Raw genomic sequence first — 22,327 nt, 5'->3', positions numbered from 1 at the left:
ATAATGAGAATACGTCAGATACTGGTAAAAGAACACTAATGGACGACTTTAATGGCACTAAATAGGAAACGAGAGATATATAAATATCATCTACTTACGGAAAGTGGCGGTATATATAAGACTTCTTAAGTCATTTCTTAACTTAAGTCATTTTCCTAATTTTAGTACTTCTTACTTTAAAACTTTTATGAAATAAAAACTGAAGAAATTCCAAAATGCCTTATTTTATTGACCTTATTGAAAAAAATATACTTTGCTATTTAAAAACTTACCCATTTGACTATGCAAATTTTAAGAAATCGACCTTAGTTACGAAATGACTTTAGATGCTTTATCAGATGGTTGTGTCAGAAAGCCATATTTTAAAGCATCAAGCCTGTTTTCAAATTCCAAGTACTTTATTTTGTGTGCTACAAAGAAAGCAAGAGAGACAAAACCAATAGCTAAAACATTAACGAATGCCCTGTTTCAAGGCATAATCAGGACCAGGCAAACAACGTACAAACAATACAAACAGACCACATACAAAACAACACAGATATGCCAAACACGAACCATCAACCTGTCCTAATTAATAAATTTTCACGAGTACCGCTTTGGAACCCTCAGTGAAGCAGGAACTCAGTGCGGGTTTAAACCATTTTCAGTAAAATGTCTACCCTCTTGCTTAACTGTTAATTGTATGATGGTATTATTGTGTGCGCAACAACAAAGCTCGGCTACAGTTCATGTCTTGATTTAAAGCATTGTGTTTTAGCCTGTGTTCTATGAAAGAGTTTGGTTTCAAGACTTATATCAACAGTACAATTGAAAGTACAAGGACAATCGCAGGAGACAAAACATCAACAAAGACTCTGTTAAAATGACACAATGTAAGACCTTACATACACTATGCAATAGACACACAACTAGCATGCAATAGGACGGATCACACAATCATCAACTTTCAAATTAATGTCTCGGTGACGTTTCAAACGAAGAATATCCTTGTTACACAAAGTTTACACAAACATAACAAAAGAATTTGCAGTCTCGAAAGAACAACGTGCCAGTGTTGAATTTGCATGTGTGCACATCGAATGTATGATGTAGTGCCTAATACGGGGCCTATAAGTATGCAAACAATGGGGAAAAGTAATAGGTTTTGTCGATCAAGATGGGAAAATGTAGTGCTAAAACACAATAAATGGCAAATACAGACTACGTATTACACTAATTTAGTGATTTACAACAATGCGATATACTGTAGAGACGTTAACGGATCGATGGCGTTTCTTTGATTAGATTCTAAAAGACATTTCCTATTTGTGCGTAATTTACCAGCTTCGATATCAGTAGGCAACCGGTTGGAAAAACATTTAAATCAAGCGCGGCTTCCCGGATATCGGAAACAGAAAGCAACAGACAATTAAAGTTAAGTTTGATTTTCCTAATGCAATTTCCGATAGCAGGCAAACTAGAAAGCATGTCCTGTGCACGACTGGTGAAGGGATAATGTCATTGGTTGATTTGCGATCGGGAGCTTCTGTCCAAATGCATTGGGATTTATTGCTGCATGGATTTTCTCAATTCATTACGGAAGGTGGAATTTTTCACGTGTTTTACGGTAAGGTTGACACAAGTTTATAAATTACATGTTTTTTTTGCATAATCTTTTTTTTTTTTTTAGATTTGAAACGTTTGAAAAGCATTTAAGAAATTAATCCGGAAACCAATCTTGAATGATATGTAAAAGTTAGTAAATAAGTACTTATGTATAGCACGAATATATCTAATCAAGTACAATAAATTAGCATTGATTTGGTAAATTACGCGTTTTTTACGAGGGCCGTAAATACAAACGTTTTTTTAAAACGTATCCGTTTATTTAATGTTTTCTCATATTTAAGCAGAGCCAAAAATTGACTAATTTGTTATAAGAGAATGCAATAAAATAGTCATCAGATTAATAGCATTTCGATTATAGACTATGATATGATTAATACCTGCTATTTCAACAGCAGCAAAAAAATGCTCTTAACTGTAAATGAAAATACATCGAAAATAAGTTGACTTGTCATTTTTGCGTGGTTATCACGTGTGCTATTTTGACAATACTTAAGCTGTATGAGTTGTATAATTATGTTTTCATTGATTATGTCGTTCAAACATATTTTTCTCTGACTATTAGGCTGTTAACAGAATAGTTATCATCAAACAGTACCTTACTATCCTACGTACATGCAATTAAATATGATTTGCTGTAATATGCAGAACCCCAATAATAGCGGCCATTTTGTTTATAGTTTATTTATTTATTTATAGATTTTTTTCAAATTGTTTTTGATTCTACGAATAACTATCTTCACTGTCCAATTTTTTATTTAGCATATTTTTGTAATTATTTTTATTCATTTCCAAACATTTAGACATTGTGCTATGGTTTTGTTTTGTCATCAGAAACAATTTTCTTTCTAATTTTTCGGGAATCTCTGTTCTCCTTCATAATTTACATATCATATGATCGAATTCTAATTAAAACCGACAATAATTAAACCCGTAAACACAGCCAGAATTTTTCAAAAAAATTGAATTTTCGGCTAAATGTACATCAATTTTGATTTAGTGAACTAGTGTGTAGAATCAGCGAATTGGGCTTAATTAATTGACTTCCGAAATACAAACTTAAAAAATATAATGCAATTGCATGGACACACGTAATGCATTTAATTGAAGTGATATCCTTGATTGCAAATAACCGGGAGCGGCAAGAGGAATTTGACTTAATATAAAAAACTATGTGAGGGCTGAGGCTATAAAAGATGAAATCTGTCGCTCTTTGCCTACGTATTCGACGACGAATCGCACCGGGACGCCACACAAAGCACACACACCATTCTTGAATGAAGAATTCTCGATGCTTTACCAGAAGCTTTATTAAACAGAAAAAGACTTTACGAAATGCACGAGTCCAATCCGCGATCGTACTTACTACAGGGCAGCGACGAAAACGGCACAAGTGAAACCGATAAAAACCTAGTTTATGAGCGCTGGCGAAGTAATTTTGAAAGACTATACAATAGTGAGAATAGGAATGACTTTATTGAGAAACTCTATAATCGCACAAAAATACATAAACATTTTCTCTAAATGGACATTGCTGGCACACTGTATAAGGCTAAAGATATACTTAACCACCTATTCGGGTTGGAAGAAGTAACGAAAAGTTGTTATAGCGACAGAATAGAAGTCAGCAAGTGGTATTGACTCTTTCCATACGCGGTTCTAAAAGATCCGACAATCATCACAGATCTGCAAAAAATATTTTAGTTGATATTTGACACAAGTGTTGCAACAAGTGATTGGAGAAAAGCCATGATACTCCCAAACCTTAAGGGCCCCAGTTCGGACACCGTTAAATAACTGCGGTGTTAGCCTTCTCTCTTGCATCTGTGAGGACCATACAGCGCACTGGTGAAAAAAGACTTACCTGTTACTTTGAAGAAAATAACATACTCGCCGACAAACAAAATGGATTTAGGAAAGACCTCCTGTGTGACAACCACATTTTCAGCCTTAACAGCATCATGAAGAATAACGCCAATGTGTTTACCGCTTTAAGAAGGCCGTTGATTTTGTGGACAGGGACTTGATGCTCTATAAACTGTTGCCTCTGGGTGTCGACTGTTACTTATGTAACAGCATTTAGTCAATTTATAATCATACGGCGTCCACCATTAAGATAAACAACAATTCAACAGAACGGGTTGACAGCAAGTCGGGGTTAACTCAAGGAATTTGATTGTTGCCAACAATTTTTGCCGCATTAGTTAATGACCTCGTCGCTGTAATTGGTGTGCAAGTTGGTGATCATCCCGTGTCAATATTAATCAATGCTGATGATATAGTGCTAATGGCCAACTCAGAAAGAAGCTTGATCAATACCCTTCACTTTTGGTGCAGGAAATGGCGAGTCCTTATTAACACTGGTAAATCAAATGCATGCATTTCCGGCGTCCACAGACGAGACAAACATTATTTCGTTTCCAGATCGGTGACAACGTGCTCGAAACAGTTTCCGAATACTGAATATCTCAAAACACGAACGGTCTGCCGCTAGTGCGCTTCATGGAATTTGCTCGCGTTCCCTACTGTGTTCATACAGCATAAACGCAAGATAAAATGCGACAAATCCTTAAAAAACGCCGTCAGTTATCAGCAATTAATCATATAATAATAAATGGTTGACCATGGCTTTTGGTTGATGATTGCTCCTGTGGTCAACCATATATTATTCTGTATATAACATACGTCTTGTCGTTTGTCAATGATTTGAACTGGATTTGATAATAATATTGTGGGATAAGAAAGGATTTGATTAGCATGAAGTCTGAAAGTTTAAAAGAAATAGACATCACGAATTGTTTTGAATGGCATGAGCTGTGAAAATAAAGAGTCATTGGAAATTTAAATAGCAATCCTTTTCTCACGTGTTTTTTCTGTAACTAAATGTAGTAACATGTGTATTATACATAAATACTTGTCACTTGTATATGAGTTTACGACTTCAGTATCGGTGTTGTTATGGTTTTGTGTGACATTGGCATTGAATGCATCAAAAGTGTTGCATAGGGTTTTACTACTAGACTTGTTCGTTTAGTTTTCAATTTTCATTATATGATCTCATTTTTAATAATGGTGTCACCTATGGAGGGTGAAAGCATTTAATGTTCACCCGAGAAAGAAAATGTCAACCGACGGATTTTTATACCAAAATAACATTTTTATGGAAAATGAAGTATGCAACCCCCGGCAGACATTGCTTACACCGGTAACATCTGCGAATTGCTTACCGTCAGCTTATATAGATTTTCAACTTTATTTTAAAAGCGCTTTTTGCGCCAGGACGCTTGAGAAGGCAAACAATATATATTCTAAACTGCACCCAATGGTCGTATAAAAATATCAAATGAGACATTTCGGAATAACTAAAGATGACTATATATACTTTTATACGGTCAAAGTCCCATGAGGTATAACACTCTTATATCTTCATCGATAACATTGTTAATGGCACGGTGATTCAGTACAAAAGCAACACTTTTTGTCTCCTTCGATCCGGGCTGCAAAGCTTAAGAATAATTAACAACGTCGGTAATCATTAATAAAACATGATACTAGTAACTTTCATCTGACGTTCAATTGATGAGTTTGCCACTTCTGTGTTGCTATGGTTTTGCGTGATATTGAATTCATCTGGATGCATAAGTTAGCAGAAAACCCCCATCTGGAAATACGTTTTGCACGACATCTTCAAATGACACTCATTTTCATTCGATAAAAAGTTTTAAATGTTTATTGCACATTTGTATGTACTAGTTTTTCCAATATTATCTATTGTAATTTAATTGTGTGTTTTATCATGTCAAACAGTCCCCACAGAATTATTTGCTCAAATATTTGCATGATTCTCCGTAAATGGGTTTAGGTATCCAAGAGCTGCCTGGGTTGCATTGGCCGTTCCTAAGCTTACACCATTTGTCAACAGATAACCTGTTATTATGTTCTCTGTGTTACGGATCCTGAAGTGACTTCTCATTGCGATATTGATAAGCTAGAGGAACCCTAGATTGTCTAGAACATGTGTTTTTCTAAATAGGGTCATCGGTCATTTTTACGTTAAAGAGACATATGTAAATATTGAAAGAAATGCACGTAAATATGTGTTATTTACTAAAGATGATATTGACGATGAATACCATTTTGTTTTTATTTGTTCACAATATATTGACACGAGCAAAATATACATTAATAACAATTATTATGCACGACCAAGTGTGTTTAAGTTGATAAACTTTGTTTATACGGCATGTCCAAGAAAACTAGCTTTATATTGCAAACATGCCATAAAAACGATGCTTAACTTTGTTTATTTTTAACAATGGTTCAACTATTTGATTTTCGAAATTTAAACATGTATTGCACTCTCGCATTTGGCTGCCCTGCAATGTGTTTATGCTATTGTAACAAAGATGCACGGTATATATTCAAGTTAACAATAACTGTTCTGTTCGGTCTTTTTTAAGCTACTGTTTGTATTATTAACACCTCAGTGGACTCCCCTGTTTCCTCTTAGCGTTCCATGGTGGAATTCCAGCTATTTAAAGTTAATACTAAGGGCTAGCCATAAATTGTTTTTTTGGACTGGTCGACATTTGGGTATCGCAAGCGAAAATCAAGTGTGTAGATATTGCTTAATTAATTTTGATATGAGTTGTGTAGAAGATGAATTTCATGTCTACTTTCAATGTAACAAATTCAGACAAAAGACTTTCAAAATGTCATTTATCTTAAGTAAAGTCTGAACGATGACAGAATAAAAAATATAGCATTTTTTTTGGAAATGTAATAAAAAACAAAACGATAAAGGAAAATAAATGTCAATAAGAAAACATAACTCTTTAAACTTAATGTCTTTTTATGTCTTTTAGTATTGTATAATTATGTTACAGTTGTATTATCGACCAGAGGGCTTTCTTTACATATAAAATTTGACCTGATGTCTCGCGTGATTCTCGTTTGTTGGCCTTTTAGATTTCTTTTACAACTTCATGTTACATCGGAATAAATTAGGATTAATCTGCTTGGATTATCTCTCTACATTCTATAGCTTTGTTTATAATATATATTTTTATTTATTACTTTGTTGATTGATACAATGCGAACTGAACTACAAGGGCGAATCCATCAGTCAAAAACGGCGCATGGATTAAAACCAACTGACAAAGAACGAGACACAACGCCGCAAGACAACACACGCACAATTCCATTATTCAAATGTTGTAAAATGCCATTATTATTTGACTTCAGAAAATTAAACATAGACATTTTGTCATATTTTTACTGCCGATTAGACCAAAGAAATTATGGCTTCTCTTTGGAAAAGGAAATCTCATTTCGCCATCATTGATTAATTGATTGGCGTACGTATCAGAAGGCTGCTTTCAGTGGTTTACTAAAGTTGTTTACATGTCTCAATAATGAATTAAAAATATCTTAGAGTCGAAAATAAAATTAATGTTCATTATTGGTCCTTTCATCGTGGTAACAAGTGAGCGACTACAAATGTGACATTGGTAGGACGAGACACAAAGCTGCAGGAAAATACACACATCAAACCATTATTTAAATGTTGTAATATGCCATTAAGAGATACATTCTAATTTGTTTGATATTTTTCAGAGAATAACATCTTGCATATTTTTAACGCTGCTGTTCACTGTATTTATGAAGTCACATATCGCTTAGTAGGAAGATAGTTATTTTGCTTCGTATCAAGTGTAAATAAATGTTCATACATGAAATACAAACTAAATAAAGCTAGATAATGTATGCTGCACAAGTTGCGCTCCTTTGTATCAATAATGTTTCAATTCAGAATACATTTTGTTTTAATTTCAGACTGACTTCTGAAGAAAGCGGCATTCGCTAAAATGTCGATCAAGGCGCGATTAAAATCCCTGAAAGAGGAGCTAAGTACTTTTTCATTCTGGAAGTCTGTGCGTTGTGAGTTTATCATATCATTGCTGTACGTATTTCTTGGCTGTGGGTCCCTGACACATATACGAGAAACCGCGCCAGACACCCACTTGAAGGTCGCTCTTAGCTTTGGACTTGCTGAGGCCACTTTGATGCAATGTGTCGGCCATATCAGTGGAGCTCAGATGAACCCTGCCATCACTATAGCAATGTTGGCTACCGGTAAGATTGGACTAGCACGGAGTCTGTGTTACATTCTGGCACAAGGGCTAGGGGCTCTTACGGGAGCTGGAATTTTATACGGAGCCACTCCTGGAAAGTACCATGGTACGCTCGGGGTTGTCGTTATAAAAGACGGCGTTAAACCCGGGCAAGCATTTGCCGTCGAGTTTATGGTGACGTTTGTGCTTGTGTTTACATACTTTGCAAACCTTGAACCGAAAAGAGTAGACATGGGCTCACGATCACTATCAGTTGGACTTTCTGTCGTGCTGGGACATTTATTTGCGGTAAGTAATCAAACATGATGAGCATGTATTTGGAACAGGAAATGTGTGACTTCGGAATAAAGTAATCCACCCGTCCGCCCTACCATAAATGCGTCATTTCACACCAATGTCTTATTTAATCATTGAAGATATCATCATCGAACTTAATACACATGATCACAGGAACATTTTGCTGGATAAAGACAAGATGCGTATATTTAACTTAAATATTGTCTGATATTTTCCCCATTGTAAACGTATTTAGGTTTAACACATTAATGAAGGACCGCAAGTCTGTAAAGCATTGTAATCAAATTACCTCGCGTGATAGGAAAGTAAATGCTTAAGCAGTATCATAATGCACCAGTCAATTGTAACCACGCCCCCCAGGTCCGGGGGTATATCGGGGATAGCCGAGGAAATGGGCCGTGTTTTTAGCTTCCAGGTGGCCCCGCAGTGCCGGGTGAATGCGGGGGTTTTGTCTTCACGCCAAATATAGCGGGAAATTGGCCTTATCTAGGGTCCCTGGGGTGCGGGGGCATTTGGCGCGGTTTTTACCAGCAGTTCGTCCCCGCAGGGCGGAAATTTTGCCCGGGCTTGGCTGGACCGAAAGTCAAAGTCCCCTCTATTCCCCGGACCTAGGGGGCGTGGTTACAATTGACTGGTGCATAAATAGTATTGGGAGACGCGGAAAATACAAATACATGTCTATTATATGTTGCACTCGGGCAAATTCAAGGACCGTTACTCTGTGGCTGATTGTTCCCAACTTGCCTCCCTTGGTATGAAATGTTTATTTACTTTTAATCTGAACTTAAACAATATTGATTGGAAGTGAATGAAACATTTATTGGAATTGTATGCTAAAGCACTGATAAAATAATGTTCAAATTAAGCCCAAACAAAGTTGAATATATTTCAGCTTATATTTTTTCTCTCTTTTCCTTCTTATTTTGCCATGTATCATTGTGACAATATTAATTATTATTTGGCATATCATGTTTTGTCAAGAATTTGTTATTTACATGTTTACGACAATAAACAACTCTGTCTGTCAGTCTGTCTGTCTGCCTTTCTTAATTACCACATGTTTTTCTAGGTAATAAGATCATGTCTATAACGACAAAAATGTAACTCTCTAGCACATACTTTAAACATAATGAACACCATACTTGTATCAAATGGTCCATCATTGCATACCATTAGACTTTTAACATACATTGTACCTTTAAATTGACCACTGTGTTAAAGATGTTAACATTCGCGGCCCTAATCACATCGTTTGGGAGGTATTTGATTGCGTCTCGTACTGTTTCATTTTTCTATTCCAGTATGATTATATTTAAAGATGCAATATCCTAAAAAAATAGTAAGAGATTCCGCTATTTCGTTTTTGTTATCGTACGTATTCCTATATTTGTTTCCAATAGACCCCACGTTATCCCGGGGGAGAATTGTTGTCATAAACCATTTTCTTGTAATTTCTGCGTTGGAACGTTCTGCTCCCAGGAAAACATTCGGCAGTTCGAGATGCCAATTCCAAACGCTTCAAGCCGTTATCGGTAATTGAAATTTCTCGGGCTTATTGACAAAGCATCAGCATTAGGAAATTAAATATAGATATTCTGTCATATTTTTACTGCCGATTAGCCCCAAGAAATTATGGATTCTCTTTCGAAAAAGAAATCTCATTTCGCCATCATTGATTAATTGATTGGCGTACTTATTAGAAGGTTGCTTCCAGTGGTTTACTGAAGTTGTTTACATGTCTCAAGTAAAAAAAGACAGCTAAAAATCGAAATAAAATTGACGTTTAATATTGGTTATTTCATCGTGCTAACAAGTGACCGACTACAAATGTGACATTGGCAACACTGTTAGGAGGATAAGCGGCTTGTTTGAGAAGTTGAACGTGAATATTGGTCACTTATGTTGGGAGAAAAGGGCATTCCAAATATCTGTTTATAAGGAAACCCTGATAAACGTCATGATTTGATTAAGAAGATAAATAAAACGGGTGATATAGGTATGAACGAAAACAATTTTTTCATCGTTTCTTCTGCAGGGCCGTTTATGGTCGATTTTCACTGAGATTTCTCTCATCAGCACTCTTGCGGAGAGAAAATGTCTAACAAGCACTTGCACACAATTGTAAGGTTCCTTAAAAAGGCATTATACTCGTTAGCAAGCTACTGTCCGCTTACGGCATTTCCATTACATGTAGTCTTCAGTGCACAGACGATTCAAGCGTTAATGGTGTTTTCTGACGCATTCGATGGTTTGTCTTCTTTTATGTTAAATGATCTTATCTTATTGTTCACTATAGCTTTCGGAAACATATCAATCAGGCAGAACCTGTTGGATAAACCAGTATAGAATCATGCTTAATAACACTGGTCCCCATTGCTTTCGTCTTCTTGTAGTGATAGTTGTAGTTTATTGGTAAATTCGTAGACAAGAGCAGTCCACTACGTTCGACATAATACGCATCCGACTGTATTTACTTTCAATTTGGTGGAATAACTAACGATTATTTAAGTTGATTTACTGACAGAAATGGAAATAAATGTAGTTTACGTCGATTCTGGATGGCAATATATTACAGGTTCCGAGACATGTTGAATCAAAGTCTTGTCCAAGAAGTTATCCGAAAAATGCCGGACATTACATCTTGCAATTGCAATACATGAATCAAAACATGCAACATGAAAACGTTTGGTAACAAGACTGAGTACTATTTTTTTGTTTCTTATTTTTGATATCATGAACAAAATAACATATAACAGGTTTATCAGCAACATGTTTTACATACCCTTCTTCTTGATTTTTTTCAGTTCGACTACACAGGTTGTGGAATGAACCCGGCGCGTTCGTTTGGCCCCGCTGTCATCACCAATCAGTGGCAGGATCACTGGGTATGTCGTCTGCCCGTTTGTGCATGAAAAATCGCTCATTTGAAGAGAATGAACTACTTTGGTGTAATATGACCTGTAAAAGAATAGTGACATTTAAAGCTGCACTCTCACAGATTGAACGTTTTGACAACTTTTTATTTTTTTTGTCTTGGAGCGAGCCATATTTTGCGAAAATCCATGGAACCCAGTTATATAAGACTGCTGACAAAAATCAGATCGCAGATAGTTATATTTAAGTTAAAAAATATTTTTATGCATTTTTCTTAAACCGTTAGTAACGATCTGATATTTTGTCAGCAATATTTTATCATTGGTTTGCAGATATATACGCAAACGTTTGCTCTTTCCAAGACAGAAAAAATATGTTAAAATGGTCAATCTGTGAGAGTGCAGCCATAACAAGATCGATCAAAGGGGTCATTCCTGCCAACGATCTAGCTTGAAATAACTATGAATTGCTATTGTTTAACAATGTCAGAAAATCGCGGAAAGTCTACATAGCCTAAAGTTAAACAACTCTATATTTAGCGTAAACTGATGAGTACGAAAAATATGCCAAGAAAATAGTACAAACGAAAACATGCAACAAAAACGTGCAGCCTACATGCAGATAACTCTCCAACCGTTCAATAACAAACATGCGTTATTTCGAAGAAATTTGTTTATATTTCCGAAAGTATCCAAATACAGCTTCTCAATACATATCTGGTCCACATGTAAGCCTTGTATAAGAAGGGATTGAACTCTCCTTCATAACTCAAGTTGTTTAACTTTAGGTTATTTACGCCTTTCGAGATTTTCTGACAGTGTTAAACTGCAGTAGTTTAATATTACTTCCACAATAGTATAAGTTTATTTGTCAATCAACAGCTAGAAGGAAAGTTACATGACATGTAGACATCCAGGTTTGAGCTGTGGGTCTGAACTCAGATTTAGGACTGGCCGTTAACATAATCCCCTGCACACAGAGTTACCTGCGGCTGAATATGACCCATATTGAAATGTGTGGTGCAGACTTCTTGCACAGTTAATGCACCAGTCAGTTGTAACCTCGGCCCCCAGGTCCGGGGAATAGCGGGGACTTTGAATTTCAGTCTAACCAACCCCGGGTAAAATCTCCGCCCCGGAGGGACGAACTGCTGGTAAAATCCCCGCCAACTGCCCGCGCACCCCAAGGACCCTAGGTAAGGCCGATTCACCGCTATATTTGGCGCGAGGACAAAACCACCGTATTCACCCGGCACTGCGGGTGCACCTGGAAGGTAGAAACATGGCCCATTTCCCCGGCTTTCCCGGTATACCCCCGGACCTGGGGGGTGGGGGGCGTGGTTACAATTGAGTTGTGCATAACGAGTTATCAATCTGGTACTCTGCTACACATTATCACCATGATGTGTAGAGTTAAGTGCCCCTCTTATGTTTTGTTTGTTAGTCGACCCATATTTGTCTTGAAGTTATATTTTGCTTTGGCCTTGAGGCAATCGTTGAATTAATCATTAAACACCTGTTATGATTTTGGTTTTAATATCTATCTGAATGTATACAAACACATACAAAACGTCTCGTGACAAGGCAGCATGCGGGGAAAGTTATCAACTCCTGTGATACCTCTAGTTACCATTGACAAAAATGACGAATGAAATTTAAACAAAAGAGGTTATTTTCATATCTTGTACGCATAAAACATTAATACTTGTAAATATATTTTCAGGTATATTGGGTGGGACCAATTATCGGCGGTATATTTGGCGGGTTCACCTACGATTACACTCAGTGCTCCTCTGATGATATACAGCGTTTCCGCAGCTCTTTCCGTCGGAAAGAGAACAATTTTATCGCCGGAAGTGACCAGAGATGCGAGAGCCCAGTGACCACGGAATTTTCGTTCAATTCTAATTCACAGAGAACTATGTCTAATGAGGATCTCAGATTGTAAAATTTAATCCATTTTCTTTTCTAAAATCCATTCCAAGGTAACAGTGTGTGTATACCACGTGATAAATTGCGTCATAAATGCTACGTCGGAAGACAATATTTTGCTTCGAATGAAGACTTAAAACTAGATATAAAGATATAAAGATAAGATATAAACTTTCCTATTTCTTCACCATTTTAGATGAAACAATGCGCAGTCTACGCCTCTTACAGATCCCCACATTTGGTCTTTACCAGAGTTTGATTGAGAGTTTAGTTTCTTCAAACACTTCGAAAAACCTTTTCACAATACGGCCGTCTGACGGAGCACTGTCAAAACATTATTATGGAAACAGGTTTGTTGAAGTGTTTGATGAAACTAATCACCTAATCAAACTTCTGTAATAAAACGAAGGCGGCGCTCTTTAAGTGGCATAGACTGTCCTTTGTTTTATTTAAAATGGTGTAGTATAAGAAAAGTTATCTTTGATTTTAGTCTTCATTTTATGTAAAATGTTGCCTTCCGACGTAGCATATATGACGTAATTTATCACGTGGTATACACACACTTGGTAATCTTGACCAGATGCACAGGAGGAATGCATATTGTGAAATTCTATATATTTATGTTAGTTTTATTTAATATATATTTTATGGAATTCTTTAACCATATCACCAGTGTAAATGTATATGAGCAAATGGATTAGTGTTGTTGCATTGTATAAGTCCCTTGGTAACTTAGGAACTTAATTTTGTGCCCAATACTTCAAATTATTCCATCAACCATTTCTTGTGGAAATTGATACCTTTTTTTCTTTGAAAGCTGCACTCTCACAGATTGACCATTTTATCAACTTTTTTATTTTTTGTCTTGGAAAGATGAAATTTTTGTGTAAATATCTGCAAACCAATGATATAAGATTGCTGACAGAAAATCAGTCGTAGATTTTCATATTTCCGTTCGAAAATTAATGATCTATGGCTTACTTACGGTTTGAGACAAATACATAAAACATTTTTTGGACTTAGATATAAAAATCTGAGATCTGATTTTTTGTCAGCAGTCTTAAATAACTGACTTCCATAGATGTTCGCAAAGATTGGCTCGTTCAAAGGCAAAACATAAAAAAAGTTATCAAAACGTTCAATCTGTGAGAGTGCAGCTTTAAGAAATATATTAAACAAACAGTGCATTATGTTCACTTCATGGTTACACAAATACAAATATACTTATTAAACCAGTTGTGTTGGTAGCGTCTAGTTTTTGGGCACTTCAACATATTACTACTTTTGTAGTGCTTCGGCAGATAAACACAAATGCATTTTAAACATTGTTTTAACATCTTCTATCGTAAAATTTGACCAATTCCAAAAGCTTAACTTACAAATGTGTCTTACATCCATTACACATGAAATGACATAGAATTCGACGTTTGGTCCTTCGACCCTACTTTTGCACTGTTTCGATCATCAAATAATCATCAAAGCAAATAACTGCATTTTAACACACTAAATTATAGCATGTGTATAATGATTATAATCAGAATAGGTTGCCGTGTAAGAAATAAGTCTTGTCTTTGTTCGTGTCTGCTGTTTTTATCATCTTTTAAAATATGCACAATTTTGCCATTGCTTCGATTCTGAAATTCCTACCGCTTTCAATATTCCACTTTATTCAATGTCAATTTAACTATGTCAGCTACTAGCAGTTTGCTGTACATGAATACTACATAATTTGAGTTAACATATAGAGATAACAAGACGAATAACGCTATCAACGAGGGACACATAACGCTATCAGCGAGGGACACATACCGCTATCAGCGAGGGACACATACCGCTATCAACGAGAGACACATACCGCTATCAACGAGAGACACATAACGCTATCAACGAGGGACACATACCGCTATCAGCGAGGGACACATACCGCTATCAACGAGAGACACATACCGCTATCAACGAGAGACACATAACGCTATCAACGAGGGACACATACCGCTATCAACGAGGGACACATTACGCTATCAACGAGGGACACAAACCGCTATCAACGAGGGACACATAACGCTATCAACGAGAGACACATTACGCTATCAACGAGGGACACATAACGCTATCAACGAGAGACACATACCGCTATCAACAGGAGACACATACCGCTATCAACGAGAGACACATTACGCTATCAACGAGAGACACATACCGCTATCAACGAGAGACACATACCGCTATCAATGAGGGACACAAAACGCTATCAACGAGGGACACATTACGCTATCAACGAGAGACACATACCGCTATCAACGAGAGACACATTACGCTATTTACGAGGGACACATACCGCTATCAACGGGGGATAGATACCGCTGTCAACGAAGGACACATACCGCTATCAACCAGGGACACATAACGCTATCAACGAGGGACACATAACGCTACCAACGAGGGACACATACCGCTATCAACGAGGGACAGATACCGCTATCAACTATGAAAAGATAACGCTATCAACGAGGGACACATGCCGCTAGCAACGAGAGACTCATAACGCTATCAACGAGGGACACATAACGCTATCAACGAGAGACACATTACGCTATCAACGAGGGACACATAACGCTATCAACGAGAGACACATACCGCTATCAACAGGAGACACATACCGCTATCAACGAGAGACACATTACGCTATCAACGAGAGACACATACCGCTATCAACGAGAGACACATACCGCTATCAATGAGGGACACAAAACGCTATCAACGAGGGACACATTACGCTATCAACGAGAGACACATACCGCTATCAACGAGAGACACATTACGCTATTTACGAGGGACACATACCGCTATCAACGGGGGACAGATACCGCTGTCAACGAGAGACACATTACGCTATTTACGAGGGACACATACCGCTATCAACGGGGGACAGATACCGCTGTCAACGAGAGACACATTACGCTATTTACGAGGGACACATACCGCTATCAACGGGGGACAGATACCGCTGTCAACGAAGGACACATACCGCTATCAACCAGGGACACATAACGCTATCAACGAGGGACACATAACGCTACCAACGAGGGACACATACCGCTATCAACGAGGGACAGATATCGCTATCAACTATGAAAAGATAACGCTATCAACGAGGGACACATGCCGCTAGCAACGAGAGACTCATAACGCTATCAACGAGGGACACATAACACTATCAACAACAGATACATACCTATATCAACGAGGGGCACGTACCGCTATCAACCAGGGACACGTACCGCTATCAACGAGGGACACATAACGCTATCAACGAGGGGCACATAACGCTATCAACGAGGGACACGTAATGCTATCAACGAGGGACTCATAATGCTATCAATGAAAGACACATAACGCTACCAATGGGAGACACATAACGCTATCAACGACGGACACATACCGCTATCAACGAGAGACACATACCGTTATCAACGAAGGACACATACCGCTATCAACGAGGGACACATACCGTTATCAACGAGGGGCTCATAACGCTATCAACGAGGGACACGTAACGCTATCAACGAGGGACACATAATGCTATCAATGAAAGACACATAACGCTACCAATGGGAAACACATAACGCTACCAACGACGGACACATACCGCTATCAACGAGAGACACATACCGTTATCAACGACAGACACATACCGCTATCAACGAGGGACACATAACGCTATCAACACTATCAACGAGAGACACATACCGCTATCAACGAGGGACACATACCGCTATCAACGAGGGACACATAACGCTATCAACGAGGGACACATAACGCTATCAACGAAGGACACATACCACTATCAACGAGGGACACATACCGCTATCAACGAGGGACACATTACGCTATCAACGAGGGACACATAACGCTATCAACGAGGGACACATAACGCTATCGACGAGGGACACATACCGTTATCAACGAGGGACACATAACGCTATCAACGAGGGACAAATACTGCTACCAACGAGGGACACATAACGCTATTAAAGAGGGACACATAACGCTATCAACGAGGGACACATTACGCTATCAACGAGAGACACATTACGCTATCAACGAGGGACACATAACGCTACCAACGAGGGACACATACCGCTACCAGCGAGGGACACATAACGCTCTCAACGAGGGACACATACCGCTATCAACGAGGGAGACACATAACGCTACAAATGGGAGACACATACCGCTATCAACGAGGGACAGATACCGCTATCAACGAGAGACACATAACGCTATCAACGAGAGACACATAACGCTATCAACGAGGGACACATAACTCCATCAACGAGGGACAGATACCGCTCTCAACGACGGACACATTACGCTATCAACGAGGGACACATAACGCTATCAACGAGGGACACATTACGCTATCAACGAGAGACACGTACCGCTATCAACGAGAGGCACATAACGCTATCAACGAGAGACACATAACGCTATCAACGAGGGACACATACCGCTATCAACTTGGTACACATTACGCTATCAATGAGGGACACATTACGCTACCAACAAATGACAGATATCGCTACCAACAAATGACAGATATCGCTATCAACGAGAGACACATACCGCTATCAACGAGAGACACATAACGCTATCAACGAGACACATTACACTATCAACGAGAGACACATTATGCTATCAACGAGGGACACATATCCCTATCAACGAGGGACACATCACGCTATCAACGAGAGACACATACCGCTTTCAACGAGAGACACATTACGCTATCAACGAGAGACACATACCGCTATCAACGAGAGACACATTACGGTATCAACGAGGGACACAAACCGCTATCAACGAGGGACACATAACGCTATCAACGAGAGACACATTACGCTATCAACAAGGGACACATAACGCTAGCAACGAGAGACACATAACGCTATCAACAAGTGACACATTTTGCTTTCAACGAAGGACACATAACGCTTTCAACGAGAGACACATTACGCTATCAACGAGTGACACATTACGCTATCAACGAGAGACGCATACTGCTGTCAACGAGGGACATATAACGCTATCAACGAGATACACACAACGCTATCAACGAGGGACACATAAATCCATCAACGAGGGACAGATTTCGCTCTCAACGAGGGACACATTACGCTATCAACGAGGGACACATACCGCTATGAACGAGAGGCTCATAACGCTATCAACGAGGGACACATACCGCTATCAACGAGGGACCCATACCGCTATCAGCGTGGGACACATTGCGCTATCAAAGAGGGACACATTCCGCTACCAACGAAGGACAGATAACGCTATCAACGAGAGACACATAACGCTATCAACGAGAGATACATACCGCTATCAATGAGGGACACATAACGCTATCAACGAGAGACACATTACGCTATCAACGAGTGACACATTACGCTATCCACGAGAGACACATACCGCTATCAACGAGGGACACATAACGCTATCAACGAGATACACATAACGCTATCAATGAGGGACACATAACGCTATCAACGAGGGACACATAATGCTATCAACGAAAGACACATTACCCTATCAACGAGGGACACATTACGCTATCAACGAGAGACACATACCGCTATCAACGAGAGACATTTTACGCTATCAACGAGGGACACATTACGCTATCAACGAGAGACACATACCGCTATCAACGAGAGACACATAACGCTATCAACGAGGAACACATAAAGCTATCAACGAGAGACACATTATCCTATCAACGAGGGACACATAACGCTATCAACGAGTGACGCATAACGCTATAAACGAGGGACACATAACGCTATCAACGAGAGACAAATTACGCTATCAACGAGTGACACATTACGCTATCAACGAGAGACACATACCGCTATTAACGAGTGCCACATAACGCTATCAACGAGGGACACATAACGCTATCAACTAGGGACATATACCGCTATCAACGAGGGATACATACCGCTATCAACGAGGGACACATAACTCTATCAACGAGGGACACATACCGCTATTAACGAGAGACACATACCGCTTTCAACGAGGGACACATTACGCTATCAACGAGGGACACACACCGCTATCAACGAGAGACACATAACGCTTTCAATGAGGGACACATACCGCTATCAACGAGGGACACATACCGCTCTTAACGAGAGACAGATAACGCTAGTCGATACAGGCTTTTACTGGGAGATAAACCTGTTTATTTCCTAGCGATCCATTCAACTCACATATTTACTGATGTTTTTAAACACGACATAATCCAACATAATCATACACAGCCATCCATCTAACACAGATCGCAAAAGTGTGGTTTTAATAATGTCCGCTCAAATTTTCTTATGATGATTGAATGACAAAAGAAAGGAAAAAAAACTGATGAAGGGAGAAACACACATGTTTATTAATATGATGTTGTAATCTTCAAAGTCTCAAATACCATAAAAGGTGATAAGAGGGACACAAAACTTCATCTAAAGTTTCACATTTAAATTATTTGTTTGGTTAACGGTATTAAGACAATAGGCCAATCAATACACATTTCGGCTTGTTAATGACCAAACCAGAAGTTGACCATTGCTGTTGAACGTTTAATTCATTTGTCTTGTACATTTAGTTTTCGGGAGATATTTTGATGGAATTATTCGAAGTGTTGTCTAGACAAAATAAAGAATATAAACATATTAAAATAGGATTACAATAATTTGTCTGTTTTAAGACGAACCTATTGAATCCGCTTTTGAAAAGTTTCTCCTTCGATTTGAAGATTCACTTTCTTTGCGCCAGTGTTGATTATAATCAAGCCTTAACGAATTTTGGTAGTGTGACTCCATAATGGTGTTAGATGTCTGTTTGTTACAAATTACCATGTTTCCAGGCTCAATTGAGAAATAACAGCCTTTCCCGTAATCCATAATTGTCCTTTCAATGCCAGGACGCCAGGACGTGGATCGGAGGTGAACATACGTAATTATTCGTAATATCATTGAAGGGCCTTGTCAAGCTATCCTTCCCACCTGAATGCATCGGTGATGCCGGGTGACCCCATTTTAATTTGGTATTACAAAACCCGTTGGCTCGAAATCGCTTGGCTCGAATTCCTATTGGTCTATTATTATAAGGAAACCTATGTCTTATGGCCATATATGTCGGTTGCCATCAATGTACACCTTCCATGCGTGCTTGTTATTAAGTTTTGTTTGATTAGATCGTGTTATGTAAAAAAGTAATTATGCAACTCTAACTTTTTTAGACATCTAATCCTGTATTACAAAGTGATACTTGCATTTATTTTCAATATAGCAAGCATACATTTTGAATGAAAACACATACACACACACACACTTCCTTCAAAATAATAAAATTCACTGATAACAAGATTGTAACCTTGTATTTTATAGCTGATATCGCACAAATATTAAATGACTGGTGAGTCCTAAAAGATTTACGGAGATCATATGTAGGAATACTGTGTTTTCTGCACCTTTCTCTCAAATCTAACACGGTATCCTTCAAACGAACCATTGCTTTTGGTATGTATGCTTCCTTTGCGGAAAATTAAAACTATTTTATCAATTATGGTACAACTTATTTGGGAGCAAATGTGCATCCTTAAAAGTAAGAAACAATTCAGATTTTACTCGTGATGTAATAAAGGGTCCAGGGACATATTGTGATCTAGTGTTATTTCAAATACATGTATGCTAAATTAGACACAGTCCACATGGTTGTTTAAACTATCGCTCGCCAAGAAAATACACTATCAGTCAGCGAAGTTGAAAATGAAAACATTTATCAGTATAAGTACTGGTACTGAAGTTAAATGCTAATTTCTATGAGTCCTAAAAAAATGAATTTAATGATTTGTAATTGACAGTTTGAAGAATGCTAAAAAGTTCCTGCAATGTTAAACATGAACATATAATCAGAACGTTTATCATCATATTTGTTTTAGTTAAAACGATTCTTTTTGTTGTCATTGGTGAACGCTTTTCAGATAGCAAATAATAACCATCAGCCAAATGTGTTGCGACATATCTTATTTCACGTCTTCAAACATGATTCAAATGGGCAATCAATATTCAATTTGTCCGCAAACTTATTAATCATACAAAATATCCGCCATTCACATTGATTTCCTTCACTGCAATACCATGTTCCATAAATAGCCAAATAACAGAACTTAAATAAGCGTAAGGTACCACGTCCCTAATTTAATGCTTTAGCCTTTGTCGTTTAGCACCGGGTACAAACCTTTGAGGGTTTACCGGTACCGGTTCGAATCCACCCGGAAGCACAAACGTTTATTATTTTCTTCTTTGTTTTCATTACCTAACATTTGTTACAGAAGTTTATAGTGTATTTTCATTACACAGTAATTATATACATTTGTACACATAACAATTAGCTTCAGTCTTATTTTAGATTTTATTACTTTCATTACTTTCAGACCCGGCTGAAATAGCTCGTTGTGATTTGCAAACTCTTATTGTTTTAAAAGAGACGGTGAAACATTGTGATTATTTTGTGATTATGTTCCCAAAAGATAAAAGTCCTTCGGACTCCACACACTTTAGCCAGCCTAACTGCGTTCATAACCCGAAAGTGACATCATGCAAACACGCATTTTTTCCTTAAATAAAGATTGGAGTTAATTATCAATAAAGAACCGGTAGTGAACAGTTCTAGAACGTGTTGATTTTGCTTTCAAACTTCGATGTTCCATTGTTACGCAGTCAGAAATATGTTAAAATTGTAATGCCGTATTTGTATTTCAATATAGATTGATTATATCTGTTGAAGATGTGATCTATATTGTACTGTTTCTGAAAGCAAATATATATTTCTCGTTACTCAGATAACAGACTTTTACCTAAAAGGTTAAAAAATAAATGCCATAAAATAGTTTTCCTGTCTCTCGGGTGATTTCGTTTTGTCAATTATTCTTAAGTGGGGGAAGGGTTATTCAAGTTTTTTTTTAAAAAAAGGTTACAATACGGTTCATTTCTTTTAAAATTTTGTTTTTCAATCCAGGAAATAAATTATACACATTTGGAATCTATCATGCAGATCATACCAGTAGTTTTAAATGATGCCCATCAGGGTCTTACTACCTTAATTCATTGATTGATAACAAACGCATCCAACTCAATGGTGTACTACAGGATATACCAAGCATATTAACGGCTTACATAAAACAGCCTTCATAAAATTTCGAGGACACTGGACCACTTCCGGCGAATATATGATTCTGATCCCCGGAAACGCTATCCTCAAGGGTCATTGAGTTTATTGATAGATTAACCCATTAAATATCCGATATTTTAGACCCACAATGTGAACATTTTTTTATATTAACACATCTTTTTAATGGTTCTATAAAATGTCGCAGCCATATAAACACACCATTACATAGTACGATAGATAACAAGTATACTG

The 22,327-nt window shown here is 37.8% G+C and overlaps 1 protein-coding gene across 1 annotated transcript; it reads left to right on the top strand.

Moving 5' to 3' along the window:
• Positions 1–1,489: 1,489 nt before the first annotated feature.
• LOC128242240 (lens fiber major intrinsic protein-like) lies at positions 1,490–12,939 on the top strand. The gene is made up of 4 exons (XM_052959327.1): positions 1,490–1,606; positions 7,441–8,027; positions 10,841–10,921; positions 12,633–12,939. Exons 2-4 carry the CDS (start codon positions 7,473–7,475, stop codon positions 12,855–12,857), a joined length of 861 nt encoding a protein of 286 aa, XP_052815287.1. The 5' UTR covers positions 1,490–1,606; positions 7,441–7,472; the 3' UTR covers positions 12,858–12,939.
• The last annotated feature ends 9,388 nt before the right edge of the window (positions 12,940–22,327 follow it).

Source organism: Mya arenaria, chromosome 8 (assembly GCF_026914265.1).
Source record: "Mya arenaria isolate MELC-2E11 chromosome 8, ASM2691426v1".
In the NCBI taxonomy this organism is placed as follows: Eukaryota; Metazoa; Mollusca; class Bivalvia; order Myida; family Myidae; genus Mya; species Mya arenaria.
This window is presented reverse-complemented; position numbering and strand designations above follow the sequence as displayed.

Coding starts and splice junctions, on each gene's coding strand:
- LOC128242240 (XM_052959327.1), top strand. CDS start 7,473: ATGTCGATCAAGGCGCGATTAAAATCCCTGAAAGAGGAGCTAAGTACT. Junction 8,028..10,840: donor TGCTGGGACATTTATTTGCG/GTAAGTAATCAA, acceptor GATTTTTTTCAG/TTCGACTACACAGGTTGTGG. Junction 10,922..12,632: donor ATCAGTGGCAGGATCACTGG/GTATGTCGTCTG, acceptor ATATATTTTCAG/GTATATTGGGTGGGACCAAT.